Below are 13,573 nucleotides of genomic sequence, written 5' to 3'. Positions count from 1 at the left end.
CCTTCCATTCATATGTGACAGAGCCCTCCATGTGCAGAAACAGGGAGGGGGGAGACAGGAGCTTGCTGTTTTATTCTGTTTTTACTGCGTTTTTTATTGCTGTAGGTTTGAACTGATATTGTTAGCTACCTTGTGCATATTAGTACTTACCACACCACCACCCCCTCCTCACAGCTTTGCCACTGGGCTGAGGCATTGAGGGGAGTGAACATATGCATGACAGGCGTTAATGAGAAACCACCTTAGAGTGAGTCCTGGTCCATCTTGCCATGTAGCACAAAAATATGGTCTCTCCTCTAATCACTCTGAACATTTAGGAATGAAGTCACCATTAAACCTGGAAGATCAAGAACATAGTCAGGGCAGGATATCATGGGTATGGATGAATGTCATGATGCAATGCCTCTTAAATCTCAAGATGCCCATTGGGTTTCTGCCTTCTCGATCACTGGTCAGCAGCAGAAGCTCTTTGTCCTTGTGAGCTACTACTGTATCCCAGTAGTAATAATACGCCATTTAAGCAATCAAATGAGTACAATACTGGCAGACTGGGAAGCTTAGGAAAGCTTACAGCCATTTTCAACCAGCATGCCACAGCACATTGGTATGCTTGAAAGGCCCACAGGTGTGCCACAGGAATTTGGAACACAGCAGTTGAAAATTGCTGAAAAACTCTTCCAGATTCTGCAGCTCTGTTTCTTGGGCAATTGTCTGTTGTAACGAATTTGCTTCCTTTGCTCTGCCAGCAGAGGAAGAGAGACGTGCAATTAGTTACTACAGACAGTTGCAGTAGAAACAGAGCCACAGAACCTGGAAGAGTCTCCTGATCACCAGAAGTGACATTACAAGAGGCGAAGACCATAGAGAAGACCGTAGTGGTCAATGTGCTGTGATAAGAAAAATGCTGAAAATTGCAGGCAAACAACAACAGTATTTGTATACCGCTTTTCAACCAACGACATCAATTTTTCAATGTATTATTTAAGGATTTTAAAGAACTTTGGCTTCCTTCTCTCCTTCCCCCCAACTGATGGTGGCTTTTTGAAAACATTATCCACAGGAAGCAGGGAAGCCGCGTTCACCTACGCCATCACCGCTGCCGGAGTCGCTCATGCTGTGACCGCCGCCTGCAGCCAGGGAAACCTGAGCAACTGTGGCTGTGACAGAGAGAAACAAGGTTACTACAACCAAGAGGAAGGGTGGAAATGGGGAGGCTGCTCCGCGGATATCAGATATGGCATCGAATTCTCCAGGAGGTTTGTTGATGCCCGAGAAATCAGAAAGAGTGCTCGGAGGCTGATGAACTTACACAACAATGAGGCTGGAAGAAAGGTATTCTAGAATAGGAGGGGTGGGCCTAATGCAGAGGGAGGGGTTTCCTTTCCGTTAGCAGTGCAACCTAGTTCTCACGGAGGATGGGCATCTGTCTCCGAGTTCTGCCATTTCAGGTGGCATGCATTCATTCAGATGACTGCAGCCCTGCATGTAGAAAACTAACATGTCAGGGGGAAGAGTTCTAACCTGATTTCTGTGTGTATGGAGAAGCATTCAGTCATGTGAGCGCCAGCCTGCAATCTGAAGTCGTATCGCTCAGATGCAGGGTTACCACCTAAATGAGATTTAGGGAATGGACATAGTATAGGAAGGAGACTATAAGCATTTCAACTGCTTCTGCTTCACCAGTTATTTTCTTCAGTCCTACCAAATATTTATCAGGAGATCTTTAACGCTCATATTTGTTTATTTGAGATGGGATGGTAGTCAACTGATCAGCTAAACATGGTCTCCATTATTATTGTACAGCCAAATTTTATCATCTATAGCAGGGGTGTCAAACATAAGGCCCAGGGGCCGGATGCGTCCCCCAGAAGCTTTTTATCTGGCCCTTGGACTCTCAGCTTCTGAGCAATGCTGAGGTGATACCGCTGAAAGGGTGGCCAGCATGATAATTGGGCTCTCCCATATCTTGAAATATGATCAAGATTTCGGTATTTTCTCATCCTAAATTAGTAGCCAATGAGTTCCTACACTAGAACAGAGTGTTTATTTCTGGTTTTGACCTGTTTAATGACATCACTTCCGGTGTAATGACATCACCTCTGGCCTTTAGAAGGCATCATGAATGCTATTCGGCCCTCTGTATGAAAAGAATTTGACACCCCTGATCTATAGGTGCCCAAAGGATCAAAGATACCCCACATGAATCTGCCTGTCCCCTGAGATCTTCTATAGAGGCTTCTACAAGTGCTGTCATTCATTGAAACACAATTGTGGTGCCCGCCTTGTGGAAATCCTGGCTGGAGCAGGTCTGTATGGCCTTGCCAGCTTTCTGCAGGAGCGTTGAACACTTTCCTGGTTGAACAAGGCATTTGGTTTAAATTAAATATGCCCGCTGTTTTATTTAGGTTGTATTCTGTGTTCTGTTTTTAACTATGCCTTATTATTTTTATTAAGAATACTTATATACCGCTTTCATTTATTTAGTAATGCATTTATATCTCGCCTCTCCAGAAGGCTAAGGCAGCTTTCAGACCCCAGTAACAGACCTGGCCCCTTGCCACCCTGGGGCCAGGCCCGCATCATGTCACCGCCCCCCCCCCCAACAGATACACTCCCGATGCACTCTGAAAGCCTTCTGAGGCTTCTGGCATGATCTTAAAGAGTTCTGGTTTCCTGATGAAACCGGAAGTGCTCTTTAAGATAACGCCAGAAGCCTCAGAAGGCTTTCCAAGGGTGTCAGAGCAACACGCAGGGCTTTGCCTGCCCGTAGAGGCAGCGGTGGCGGGCAGTGGTAGTGGGGGCATGGCGGGCGCAGCGCCTGGGGTATTTGCCCTCTTTGCCCCCCAGGCCCAATGGGTAAATGGGTAAACTGACAGACCCAAATGGGTAAATAAAATACAGTATAAAATTCAAAAACGAAAAGCATTTAAAATATTTTAAAAAAAGCTTTTTTTCAACAATAAGTTTACCAAATGGTTTACAGAGCAAATCAAAGAACTTATTGATTGGTCCTTATTGTTTCATGGTGAATTTGTGGGCTGCCTTGAGTTCCTTGGTGAGGAAAAATGTGGCAGAGTAATATATAAATAAATATAATGGAGTCCTCTGACAGTAAAGGGCCCAGTTGTACTCACTTGGACCATGAACCGATGGGGGTACAACAGCAGCTCTAGAATCTAGTGCTTCTGGGAGACTCTTCCGGGTTCTTCAGCTCTATTTCTTGGGCAACAGTATGTAGTAATAAATTGTAGTGGTTTATAGTAACACAAGCTCTGCTGAAGGAGGAAGAGGGACAGACAATTCATTACTACAGACAGTTGTCCTAGAAACAGAGCCACAGAATCCAAAAAAAGTCTCCTGGAAGTGACATCACAAGAGGCGAAGACCATAGAGAAGCCCATGGAGGTCAGCATGCAAGACACTGAAGACCACGAACCTAGTGGTTTTCCTCTCCTTTCCTTGCTGCCTTCTGACACACCATTGTGCTGCCTGATGCACTCAGTTGTGACCGGAGCATCCTCTTTGCATACTGTCCTGCATCTCTGCATGAAGCTTTACCTGATCCACGCCTCCCCTAGGCTTCCTCCCACCTGCAGGTGACTCTTTGGAACCTGGCAAAGAACAGGTCATTGATGTATCAAGGCGACCTGTGGAGAAGGTCAGGAAGTGAATGCTCTGGTCACAATGCAGTACACTTAGCAGAACAATGGTGGGCCTGGCATATGGTGGAGCATGGAGAGGAAATGGAAGCCATGCGCAACACTCATGGCACATGGAGAGGAAAAGGGAGACTGCTGCATTGCACCCTGGGGGAATGAGCAGGTTTGTGGCCACATATGTGATCCTCCTTTTTCTCCAACCCTGCAGGAGTAAGGATCTAAATGTGTTTGCTCAATTTAGGGCAAGGCACCACTGTCCCACACCAGTACAGTTTTACACCTATGACATGTGGGGGACGGACATCAGCTGTGGCAGGGTTCAGTCCCAACATCCAATTCAAATGTCAAGGTTCTGGAACACACGAAGGAAGAATACAAGAATGTACTTCCTTTACCATGAGTAATTAGCAGCAAACTTTCCTAGATTGTTGAGCAGGACTCTCTCTAAGGGCGTGAAGGGTCCAGGACATCTTGTAGATGCCTGAGGTGGCTCCCACATTTTCCATCTCCCTTTTTCAAGTCTGTATACTAGTGCAGGCGTGCCCTCCACCTCTTCCTCCACCACCCCAGCTGCTTCTTCAAAACTGGAGTCTCAGGAAGAGGCATAATGTCTCACCCTTGCACCTGGGGCAGTGACGTCAGATTAGTAGAGCGAGAGGTCAAATTTAGCAGTATAACAGTTTGGGGTTGTTGACATGGATGAGCAGCGCAGACAACCTCAAAATGCCTCAAATTAGGCTACCAGTAGCCACAAAACTGAGCTTTGTCAAGGAAGGTGGAGTTGATTAAAGAACTGGTTGAAGAGGACATTTATTTTCAATTAGTTTACTTAGGAGAAGAACTACCTCTCATCAGAGGAACTTGCCTGATATATTTTTGCAGCAGTCACTTTCAGGATCTTTCACAACCGCATGGAGTATGATGTTGAGGTCTGCAGCCCCCCACCCCACTCCCACCAAAAGCATAAGGGGAACCACCTGTGGGGGCACAATGTGCCAGTGGTACCCCTCTGTGTTCCAGTACTGTAGCGGATGGTCCATGCTCAGTTTGAAAACGATGAAATTTTTAAACAGTTGATTTTGATTGCTTTTCTTGTTAAGAAATTCTAGCTGGGGGAAAATTCCTGCAAATGCAGTTTCAAAGAAATGATGCATTAAATAAATGGTTTGGAATATGGAAGAAATAGTTTTATGTCATTGTGTTTCAGCACTCAATTTATAAAGCTGTAGCCATACATATAATTTTACTTGGGAAAATTGTTGTAGAGCTGGAGAGAATCTGTTAGGGAAAGAGAAATGCTTGTAACGTATCTCTGAAATAGAAAGCAAGTCAAATAATGGGAATTTGCTTTGGCGACCAGGGGAAAGGTTAAATGTAAACAGTTGGCACAAATATATGATGAAGTACATCAAGTCAGCTAATTTTAATTTAGATTTTTAGTCATAAAATCAGACATCAGATGCTGCAGGCCTAATCAGTAGCGCTGCAAATTTAATCAGATTAACACGATTAAATTATTAAATTGATTAAATTAATTATTTAATCGATTATTTAATTGATTCAATTAATTAATCAACTTTTACTCAATGTAGGGAAATCTGAATTGGAGGAACTGGCAAGCAAAGGGTTTGTTTCTTGAGGCTATTTCAATTCTGGGGAATTACAATACAGGTAGGACTTCGGTATCCATGGGGGATGTTCTGAAACCTGCCATATGTTTCTGTTCCAATTTGTCCAAAACTTCCACTTAAGAACATAAGAACAGCCCTGCTGGATCAGGCCATAGGCCCATCTAGTCCAACTTCCTGTATCTCACAGCGGCCCACCAAAGCACACCAGATAACAAGAGACCTGAGGAAGCACACCAGATAACAAGAGACCTCATCCTGGTGCCCTCCCTTGCATCTGGCATTCTGACATAACCCATTTCTAAAATCAGGCGGTTGTACATGCACATCATGGCTTGTAACCGGTAATGGATTTTTCCTCCAGAAACTTGTCCAATTCCCTTTTAAAGGCGCCCAGGCCAGATGCCGTCACCACATCCTGTGGCAAGGAATTCCACAGACCAACCACACGCTGAGTAAAGATTCACTTGATTCTGTACTGCATAATGACTCCATAATGACTACTACATTAAAACAAATGCATTATTTCATTTTGTCCTTCTAGTTTCATGTTTGTTTTTAAGTAAAGTTGCAAGCCTATACACACTTTCCTAGGAGTAAGCCCCACTGAACTCAATAAGAACTTACTTCTGAGTAGACAGGCATAGGATTGCACTGTCAGTGTAAAACAGGCTTCAGTACAACATCAAATATTTCACAGAACTCGGGGCCCAATCCTATCCAACTTTCCAGTACCGGTGCAGCCACAATGCAGCCCCATGGTAAGGGAACAAATGTTCCTTTACCTTGAGGAGGCCTCGGTGACTAACTCCCCACCACAGGATGTAGTGCAAGCCCCGGTGGTATGGCTGCAACAGCCCTGGAACATTGGATAGGATTGGGTCCTCAGTTCCTTAACAGGACAGATAAGTGGGGCTTGCAACTCAATACTCAAGCCATATTGAGCTTTGGGAAAGGTGGGGTCTAAATGTTTTAAATAAGTTGCAGTCCAATCCTACACAGGTTTACTCAGAAGTAAATCATATTCTGTTCAATAGGATTTTCTCCTGGGTAAGTGTGCATAGGACTTAGATAAAAAAATAAATAAATGATTGTGAGGAGCTCCAGAAGGATCTCTCCAGTCTGGCAGAATGGGCAGGAAAATGGCAGATGCATTTCAATGTCAGTAAGTGTAAAGTCATGCACATTGGGGCAAAAAATCAAAACTTCAAAAAGGACATAGTGGAAATGGAAAAATGCAAAAGAGAGCGACTAAGATTATTACTGGGCTGGGGCACCTTCCTTATGAGGAAAGGCTAAGGCATTTGGGCCTCTTCAGCCTAGAAAAGAGGCGCCTGAAGGGGGACATGATTGAGACATACAAAATTATGCAGGGGATGGACAGAGTGGATAGAGAGATGCTCTTTACACTCTCACATAACACCAGAACCAGGGGACAGCCACTAAATTGAGTGTTGGGAGGGTTAGGACAGACAAAAGAAAACATTTCTTTACTCAGCATGTGGTTGGTCTGTGGAACTCCTTGCCACAGGATGTGGTGATGGCATCTGGCCTGGATGCCTTTAAAAGGGGATTGGACAAGTTTCTGGAGGGAAAATCCATTATGGGTTACAAGCCATGATATGTATGTGCAACCTCCTGATTTTAGAAATGGGCTAAATCAGATGCAAGGGATGGCACCAGGATGCAGGTCTCTTGTCATCTGGTGTGCTCCCTGGGGCATTTGGTGGGCCGCTGTGAGATACAGGAAGCTGGACTAGATGGGCCTATGGCCTGATCCAGTGGGGCTGTTCTTATGTTCTTATATCACTAGCCCCAAGGGCCAAAGGTCATACATTAAATGCATTAAATGCATTCATTAAATGCATTACATACATTACATACATACATTACATATATTACATACATACATTAAATTCATAAATTTACTTTGCATCTCTGCTTTTTCTAGTATAAAAAGCAACTATAGGAGAAGTGCAGTCAGGATCAGATCCATGTCAAGGGGGGAGGATGTTTACCCCTTTCTCCGTCACTGCCTTGATCTGGAGGCTCCATGGCTGCTTTTGTCCCTCAGAAAGGGAGATTCCATTAGTGCCAGTGAAAGACTCTCCCACGTGAACAGCAGCTGCAAGGGGAAGATCAATTCAGATCAAGCTCATGGTGGGGAAAATGAATAAAGTTCCTACAATCTACATTGCCCCTCACTTCTGCTATTTATCTTAGAAAACACAAGCATGCAGGATTAAATTACATATTATTTTAATCATTAAATAAGTACTCTAGCTCAGTACTTCAGCCTTCTTGAAACAGGAGCGTGTAATAATGTTTAGACCTCATGGAGCTAGGAGTCATCTTAGGAAGAAGGAAGGTAAAAATGATATCTTGGGTTGTTACTTTATTGGACCATATAGAGCAGCAATATTTAACCGCTGTGGCCTGACACACTGGTGGGAGTTTGGAGCACAGAGTTGAAAATTGATGAAAAACTGTTCCATGTTCCATGGGGAACTATCTGGAGCAGGGGTGTCCAAAGTTTTTGGCAGGAGGGCCACATCGTCTCTCTGACACTGTGTCGGGGGCCAGGGAAAAAAAGAATTAATTTACATTTAAAATTTGAATAAATTTACATATGTTTACATAAATTAATATATTAAAGATGAACTTACATGAATGAATGAAGGTCTTGCAATAGCTCAAGGCCTATAAAAGGCCTTGTACAAAGCAAGGTTGGCCTTTCCTTTGCTGTTGCTACTGCATCACAGTTGTGAAACCATAAGCAGTGGAGGGAGCCCTTGTCCCACAGCTCACGCAAGTGGTCAAACAGTCGCCCTCACACTGAGAGCAGTTGCGTCAGGCCAGTGTGGGCTCCAACAAATCTCTGGAGGGCCAGAGACTCATTGGAGACTAGGGGCTCCCTGAGGGCCGCTTTGAGAGGCCTCGAGGGCCGCAAGTGGCCCCAGGGCCGGGGTTTGGGCACCCCTGGTCTGGAGTAACGAATTGTCTGCTCCTTTTCCTTTCCTGGCGGAGCCAGGCAATTGCCCTACATACAACTGTAGACAACAGCCCTATGTTACTATAGACAATTGCCCTAAAAACAAAGGTGCAGGACCCAGAAGAGTCTCCTGGAAGCCAAAAGTGACATCACAAAAGGCCAATACCATAGATAAGACCATAAAGGTCAGTGTGCTGGGACGAGAAAATCACCGAAAAATCACTTTAGGGAATACTTTAACCAGCTCTAAGGAATTTCTTTCCATTTAATAAACCTATGGAAACTAATACATTTGCTATTTGCTTGTATTATGTTTGTGTTTGCATACACAGGTACTTGAAGAGAGAATGAAACTGGAATGCAAATGCCATGGAGTGTCTGGCTCCTGTACAACCAAGACTTGCTGGACCACACTCCCTAAATTCAGAGAGATCGGCTATATTTTGAAAGAAAAATACAACGTTGCTGTGCAGGTGGAAGTGGTCCGGGCAAGCCGGCTGAGGCAACCCACCTTTCTGAAGATCAAACAGATCCGTAGTTACCAGAAACCAATGGAAACGGATTTGGTATATATAGATAAGTCACCCAACTACTGCGAAGAAGATGCTTCCACTGGGAGCGTGGGCACGCAGGGACGGCTCTGCAACCGCACCTCCCCCAGCACCGACGGGTGCGACATGATGTGCTGTGGGAGGGGCTACAACACCCACCAGTACACCAAAGTTTGGCAGTGTAACTGCAAATTCCACTGGTGCTGCTTTGTGAAATGCAACACGTGCAGCGAGCGGACAGAGGTGTTCACCTGTAAATAATAGCTGCTGTCATCACTGAAAAAGGACACAGCCGCCACATGTGAAGAAAGAGAGAGTGGAACAAAATAAACATAGCATCATTTTGCACATTTAACTTTCCTTCGGGAGAGGACCAACCTCCTCCTTGCTACTTACTGACACACTAAGAACGATACAGAACTTGCTAGCTGGCTGCTTCAAACTGTGTTGGAAACGATGGGATGGATTATGGTGACTTTCCTCAACAACAACTTTCTCTTTGTGTTTTTTTCCCCAACTGCAATCTGGGTGTTGTAGGTGTTTGCTCTTAGGTTAAGTTATACGTACCGGAGATGCTGGCTCCAGGTGGTTATTTTTAGATGTTTTTCACACACACAAAAATCACTGAAATCAGACTTTAAAGAGAGAAAGATTGCGCCTGTGCGCGTGGGGGAGAGAGGAAGACAGGAAACTTCGCAAACTAAAATCCCAGCAGTTGCTAAAAAACTGTTACTTCCCATTAAAAATGAAAGCAGGTACAAAGGGCAGCTGGTGACATAAAGATGTAAAAAGGGATGGGGGAATGCTGATGATCCATTTGTATAACAAAGGTCAGAAAATTCTGATGGCTGCCAGCGACACTGGAACCTTTTCAACAGAGACTTGGGGGGGGGGGGGGAAAGAATTATTTTATTTATGTTTTTAATAGCATCAAAACAAAATTTCTAAGCACTAACGGGTAGCTATGTCTTTATTCGGTACTAAATGTAAACTTATTGGGACTCTTGACTTTCTGATTTTATTTTATTTTGTATTTGGTTCTCCCCTATGTTTCAATGCTACTGATTTCATGGCACTGTTCTGTAGCTGTTCCCCTCCAGCATGGCCCAGGCACGAGCATACGATCATAGCAAACTGTGGTTAAAAATGCCAACAGCAAGGCTTTCTGCAAGCTCTAGGTCAGGGGTGCTCAATAGGTGGATCGCGATCTACCGGTCGATCGCGAGGCAAAATGAGTAGATCGCGGAGTGCTGACCCCCCCTTCAGGTGCCTCTGGGAGGAAACGCCGGGAGTAAGGCCCATGGTACTCAATGGGGCTTACTCCCAGGTAAGTGTGGCTAGGATTGCAGCCTCACAGCCTAATCCTAGGCATGTCTACTCAGGAGTAAGTCCTGTTATACTCAGTGGGGCTCAAGGTACACCAACATACATTGTACGTATAAATGTTATATGTTATGATGGTGCGAACATTGTAAGAAAAACTCTGGTAGATCTCCGGGCCTTGCTGGGTTTCAAAGTAGCTCTCGAGCCAAAAAAGTGTGAGCACCCCTGCTCTAGGTAGTCCGTTCAGCGTGTTAGCTGTTTTCATGTCTGTAATGGACAGGTGAAGGGCTGGTTCACTCATGTTCATTACTAATGATTTCTTATCCCTTGGATATCCAGTTATATATTGTAGTCGCTCCCTGGGCTTATCTTATAAACTGGCTGTAATGCTTAAAACCTGCCACAGTCTAGGCAGTAGCATAGCCAGAGGGGCGCAGTGTGCAGTAAGGACTGCAGGCATCACAATGTGCCACATAAGTGGTCCCCCAGTTGCCATCAGAGCCATTCCAGGCAGCAAAGGCAATGTGCTGGCACTTGCCAAACCAAATGGCATCTCCTGCACATTACTATTGCTGCCCGGAACGGGTCTAGTGGCAAGTAGGAGGAGTCACTTACATGGCATGTTGTGACACCTACAGTACATACTGTGTCACCTCCCCTCTGGCTATGTGACTGAATCTACATGTGGCCAACCAGACAGGTCCCTCACAGGAATTTAGCTAAGTGATGAGTTCATGTAAAAGACCTACTCAATACCATGGCGTTCTTCTCCCAACAGGATGAGGGGTTGCCCAATATATGTGAAAGACCCACAGTATTGGGTACGGTTCACATGGTTGCAAATCTTTAAACTTTATAGCCTGTTATGAGATGAACCTGTGGAAAAGCACCTCTCATGGCACACCTGTAATGCTTAGAAGGTTTTGCTCAATCGTGCAACACGTGACAACTCTTAGGCTTGGTTCAGGTGTTGACCTGGGCTGAAAATCCTGATTCAAAAGGGGAGAAATAGGACACATGCCCCCCTCCATCTTCCACCCTCATAATGTAACTTATGACACATGCATGTCCCACAGATGCCCAACCATGTGCAGGTGGCCAAAACCTCTTTGGAGGGGAATGAAGCACACAATTCAGGCCTCTGAAGATTTGGACAGTCATGTAAAGCATCTACAACAGGGGCGTTTGATGTTTTTATTCTCGTGGCACACTCACCTCTATGCTCTTAGCCTCTTGTGATGTAACTTGTGGTGTCTGGGAGGCTCTTGTGGTTTCTACAGCTCTGTTTCTAGGGCAAATGTCTGTAGTAACAAATGGTCTGTTCTTCCATCACTGGCAGAGCAGAGGACAAGCTGGTGGAGGAAGAGGGACAGACCATTTGTTACTACAGAGAGTTGCTCTAGAAGCAGAGCCACAGAACACAGAAGGGTTTTTCAGTGATTTTCAACCACTATGCTCCAAACTCCCATGGAAAAACTGCAGACCTTTCATGGCACACCAGTTGAAAATCCCTGGTCTGCACCACACATTACATTATGGGCATGTTGGAGGACATGAAACCACCAGGGGGACAGTATCTTCAGCCCAGGTAACTGCCTGAGCCATTGCTGAGCATTTGAACTCTCAACTGAATGGAAAGCACTTTGTTTGCAGTGAAGATCACAGGTTCTGTCTGTGGTTTCTGATGAGCAGCTGGTCTATGATGTTACCGATCCCTGTGGATGACCTTCCACCAACTCACTGCCCCCCTTCTATCCTCCACCATTAACGGTGATGTGGCTGCACCAATGGGGTGCACACTGCATCCAATCAGGAGGCCTGGGAGAATAAGGAAAAATATTTGTCCCTCCTATCTCCAAAGGCCTCCTAGTGGTCTGTGGTCTCCTCAGACCTACGCCTGGTGTATAGCTGGCATACGTCTCGGGTGGGGTGGGTTCAAAACAAGTGGATAGGATCCTGGTGCAAGTCGCTGCCATTGGGGTTCACCCCCTCCCACCCCTGAACTGCCCTCAATCTTTGTCCTGAAATGCTCCTTACCCTCCCTCCTCCCCACCCATGACACGCCCCCACCACCACCTTACCAGGAGTGCAGAGCATTCAGGAGCTGCTGCTGTGGGTGCCACGCTGCAGCCCATTTGTAGCAGTGGCTCAGAAGCATGCAGTGGTGACCTGGCTTTCACACAGCTATGAAGGCCTTGCACTGCCAGAATGCAAGTTCTGGCAGCACAAGGCCCAGGTCGAATTGGGCCTTCCTTCTCTGAGTTGGGGCCATTATGTAATGATGTTTCACATCCCCTCCCAAAATCACCATTAATGTGGATTTGGTGCAGAGAGGCTCACTACATGATGGACCTGGCTCATCACGGTGGTCGTAACGGCAATCCTCTGCACACTTTCCTGGGAGTAAGCCGCAACGGGGCTTACTACTTGGTCCGAGTCTGCAGGTGGGATTGTGTGGTAAGGCTGCAATCCGACTCACACTTGCTTGGGGAAAAGCACCCTTCAGCTCATTGAGGCCAGCTTCTTAGTAGACATGCGCAGGCTTGCACTGGAAGGCTGTGAGATGGAGGAAAAATTTGCCCCAGGGGTGCCAGTTCCAATGGCCAATATAACACTGAGTGGCAACCTTTATTCTCACAAGTCATTCACCACAGTGCTGCAGACAGCAAGTGAGAAGAGCCAGCCCTCTTGTCATGGATTCCCTCAAATCCCCTGCTTTTCAGTGGAGACTCTTCACACAAGCTGTCGATTGTGGCGCTCACACATGACGTGTGTGCAAGTGTCCATTGGTCATAAGTCCACTTCGAAGGGTGTGAAAGGTTTAACTTAAGTGGTAGCCCTACCAGTGCAATTGCTTTCGCTTACTGTAGCTGATTTATTAGTTTGCAGTATTTTAAAATGACACCATTAGCTTGACAGCATTAAACTATCCTCTCCTTTTCCACAAGACTCTCATTACACATTTACGTATACATCTAAAAAAATTGTACATGCAACAAACATGTACTAGGACACACACATAATCAGTGGCGTAGCCAGGGGGGGTGCAAAGCACTAAGTTTTGCAGGAAGCCTCAGCATGGTGTGTAAGCACCCTCTCCCCTTCAGAGCCATTCCGGGTGGTGGGTGCAAAACAGAGGTGTATGTCCACTTGGAATGGCTCCAAAGGGGAGACGGAGGGCGTTTTGCACGCTGCGGTGTGGCTCCCTGCAAAACTGAGTGCACTATGCCACTGATGATACTAGAATACTAATACTAATATTATAACTCGAGCACTTGACAGGGAACTGGCATTCAGTATACACTCAGTGGCAAATCCAGATTTCTTACAGCAGAGGTGTGCAACAGTGTTTAGTACATCTCTAAGGCAGTGTTTCTCAAACTGTGGGTCGGGACTCACTAGGTGGGTCGCAAACCAATT

General features: G+C 45.6%; 1 protein-coding gene across 2 annotated transcripts in view; it reads left to right on the top strand.

The window, feature by feature from the left end:
* The window catches only part of WNT7B (Wnt family member 7B), a 90,210-nt gene extending 81,119 nt beyond the window's left edge, over window positions 1–9,091 (top strand). For both annotated transcript variants that reach the window (XM_066631652.1, XM_066631650.1), the window contains exons 3-4: window positions 1,061–1,332; window positions 8,612–9,091. In XM_066631652.1, coding sequence (XP_066487749.1) covers window positions 1,061–1,332; window positions 8,612–9,091 — 752 coding nt within the window. The remainder of the gene's footprint in view (window positions 1–1,060; window positions 1,333–8,611) is intronic.
* The last annotated feature ends 4,482 nt before the right edge of the window (window positions 9,092–13,573 follow it).

This window comes from Tiliqua scincoides, chromosome 6 (genome assembly GCF_035046505.1).
Source record: "Tiliqua scincoides isolate rTilSci1 chromosome 6, rTilSci1.hap2, whole genome shotgun sequence".
Classification (NCBI taxonomy): Eukaryota; Metazoa; Chordata; class Lepidosauria; order Squamata; family Scincidae; genus Tiliqua; species Tiliqua scincoides.
This window is presented reverse-complemented; position numbering and strand designations above follow the sequence as displayed.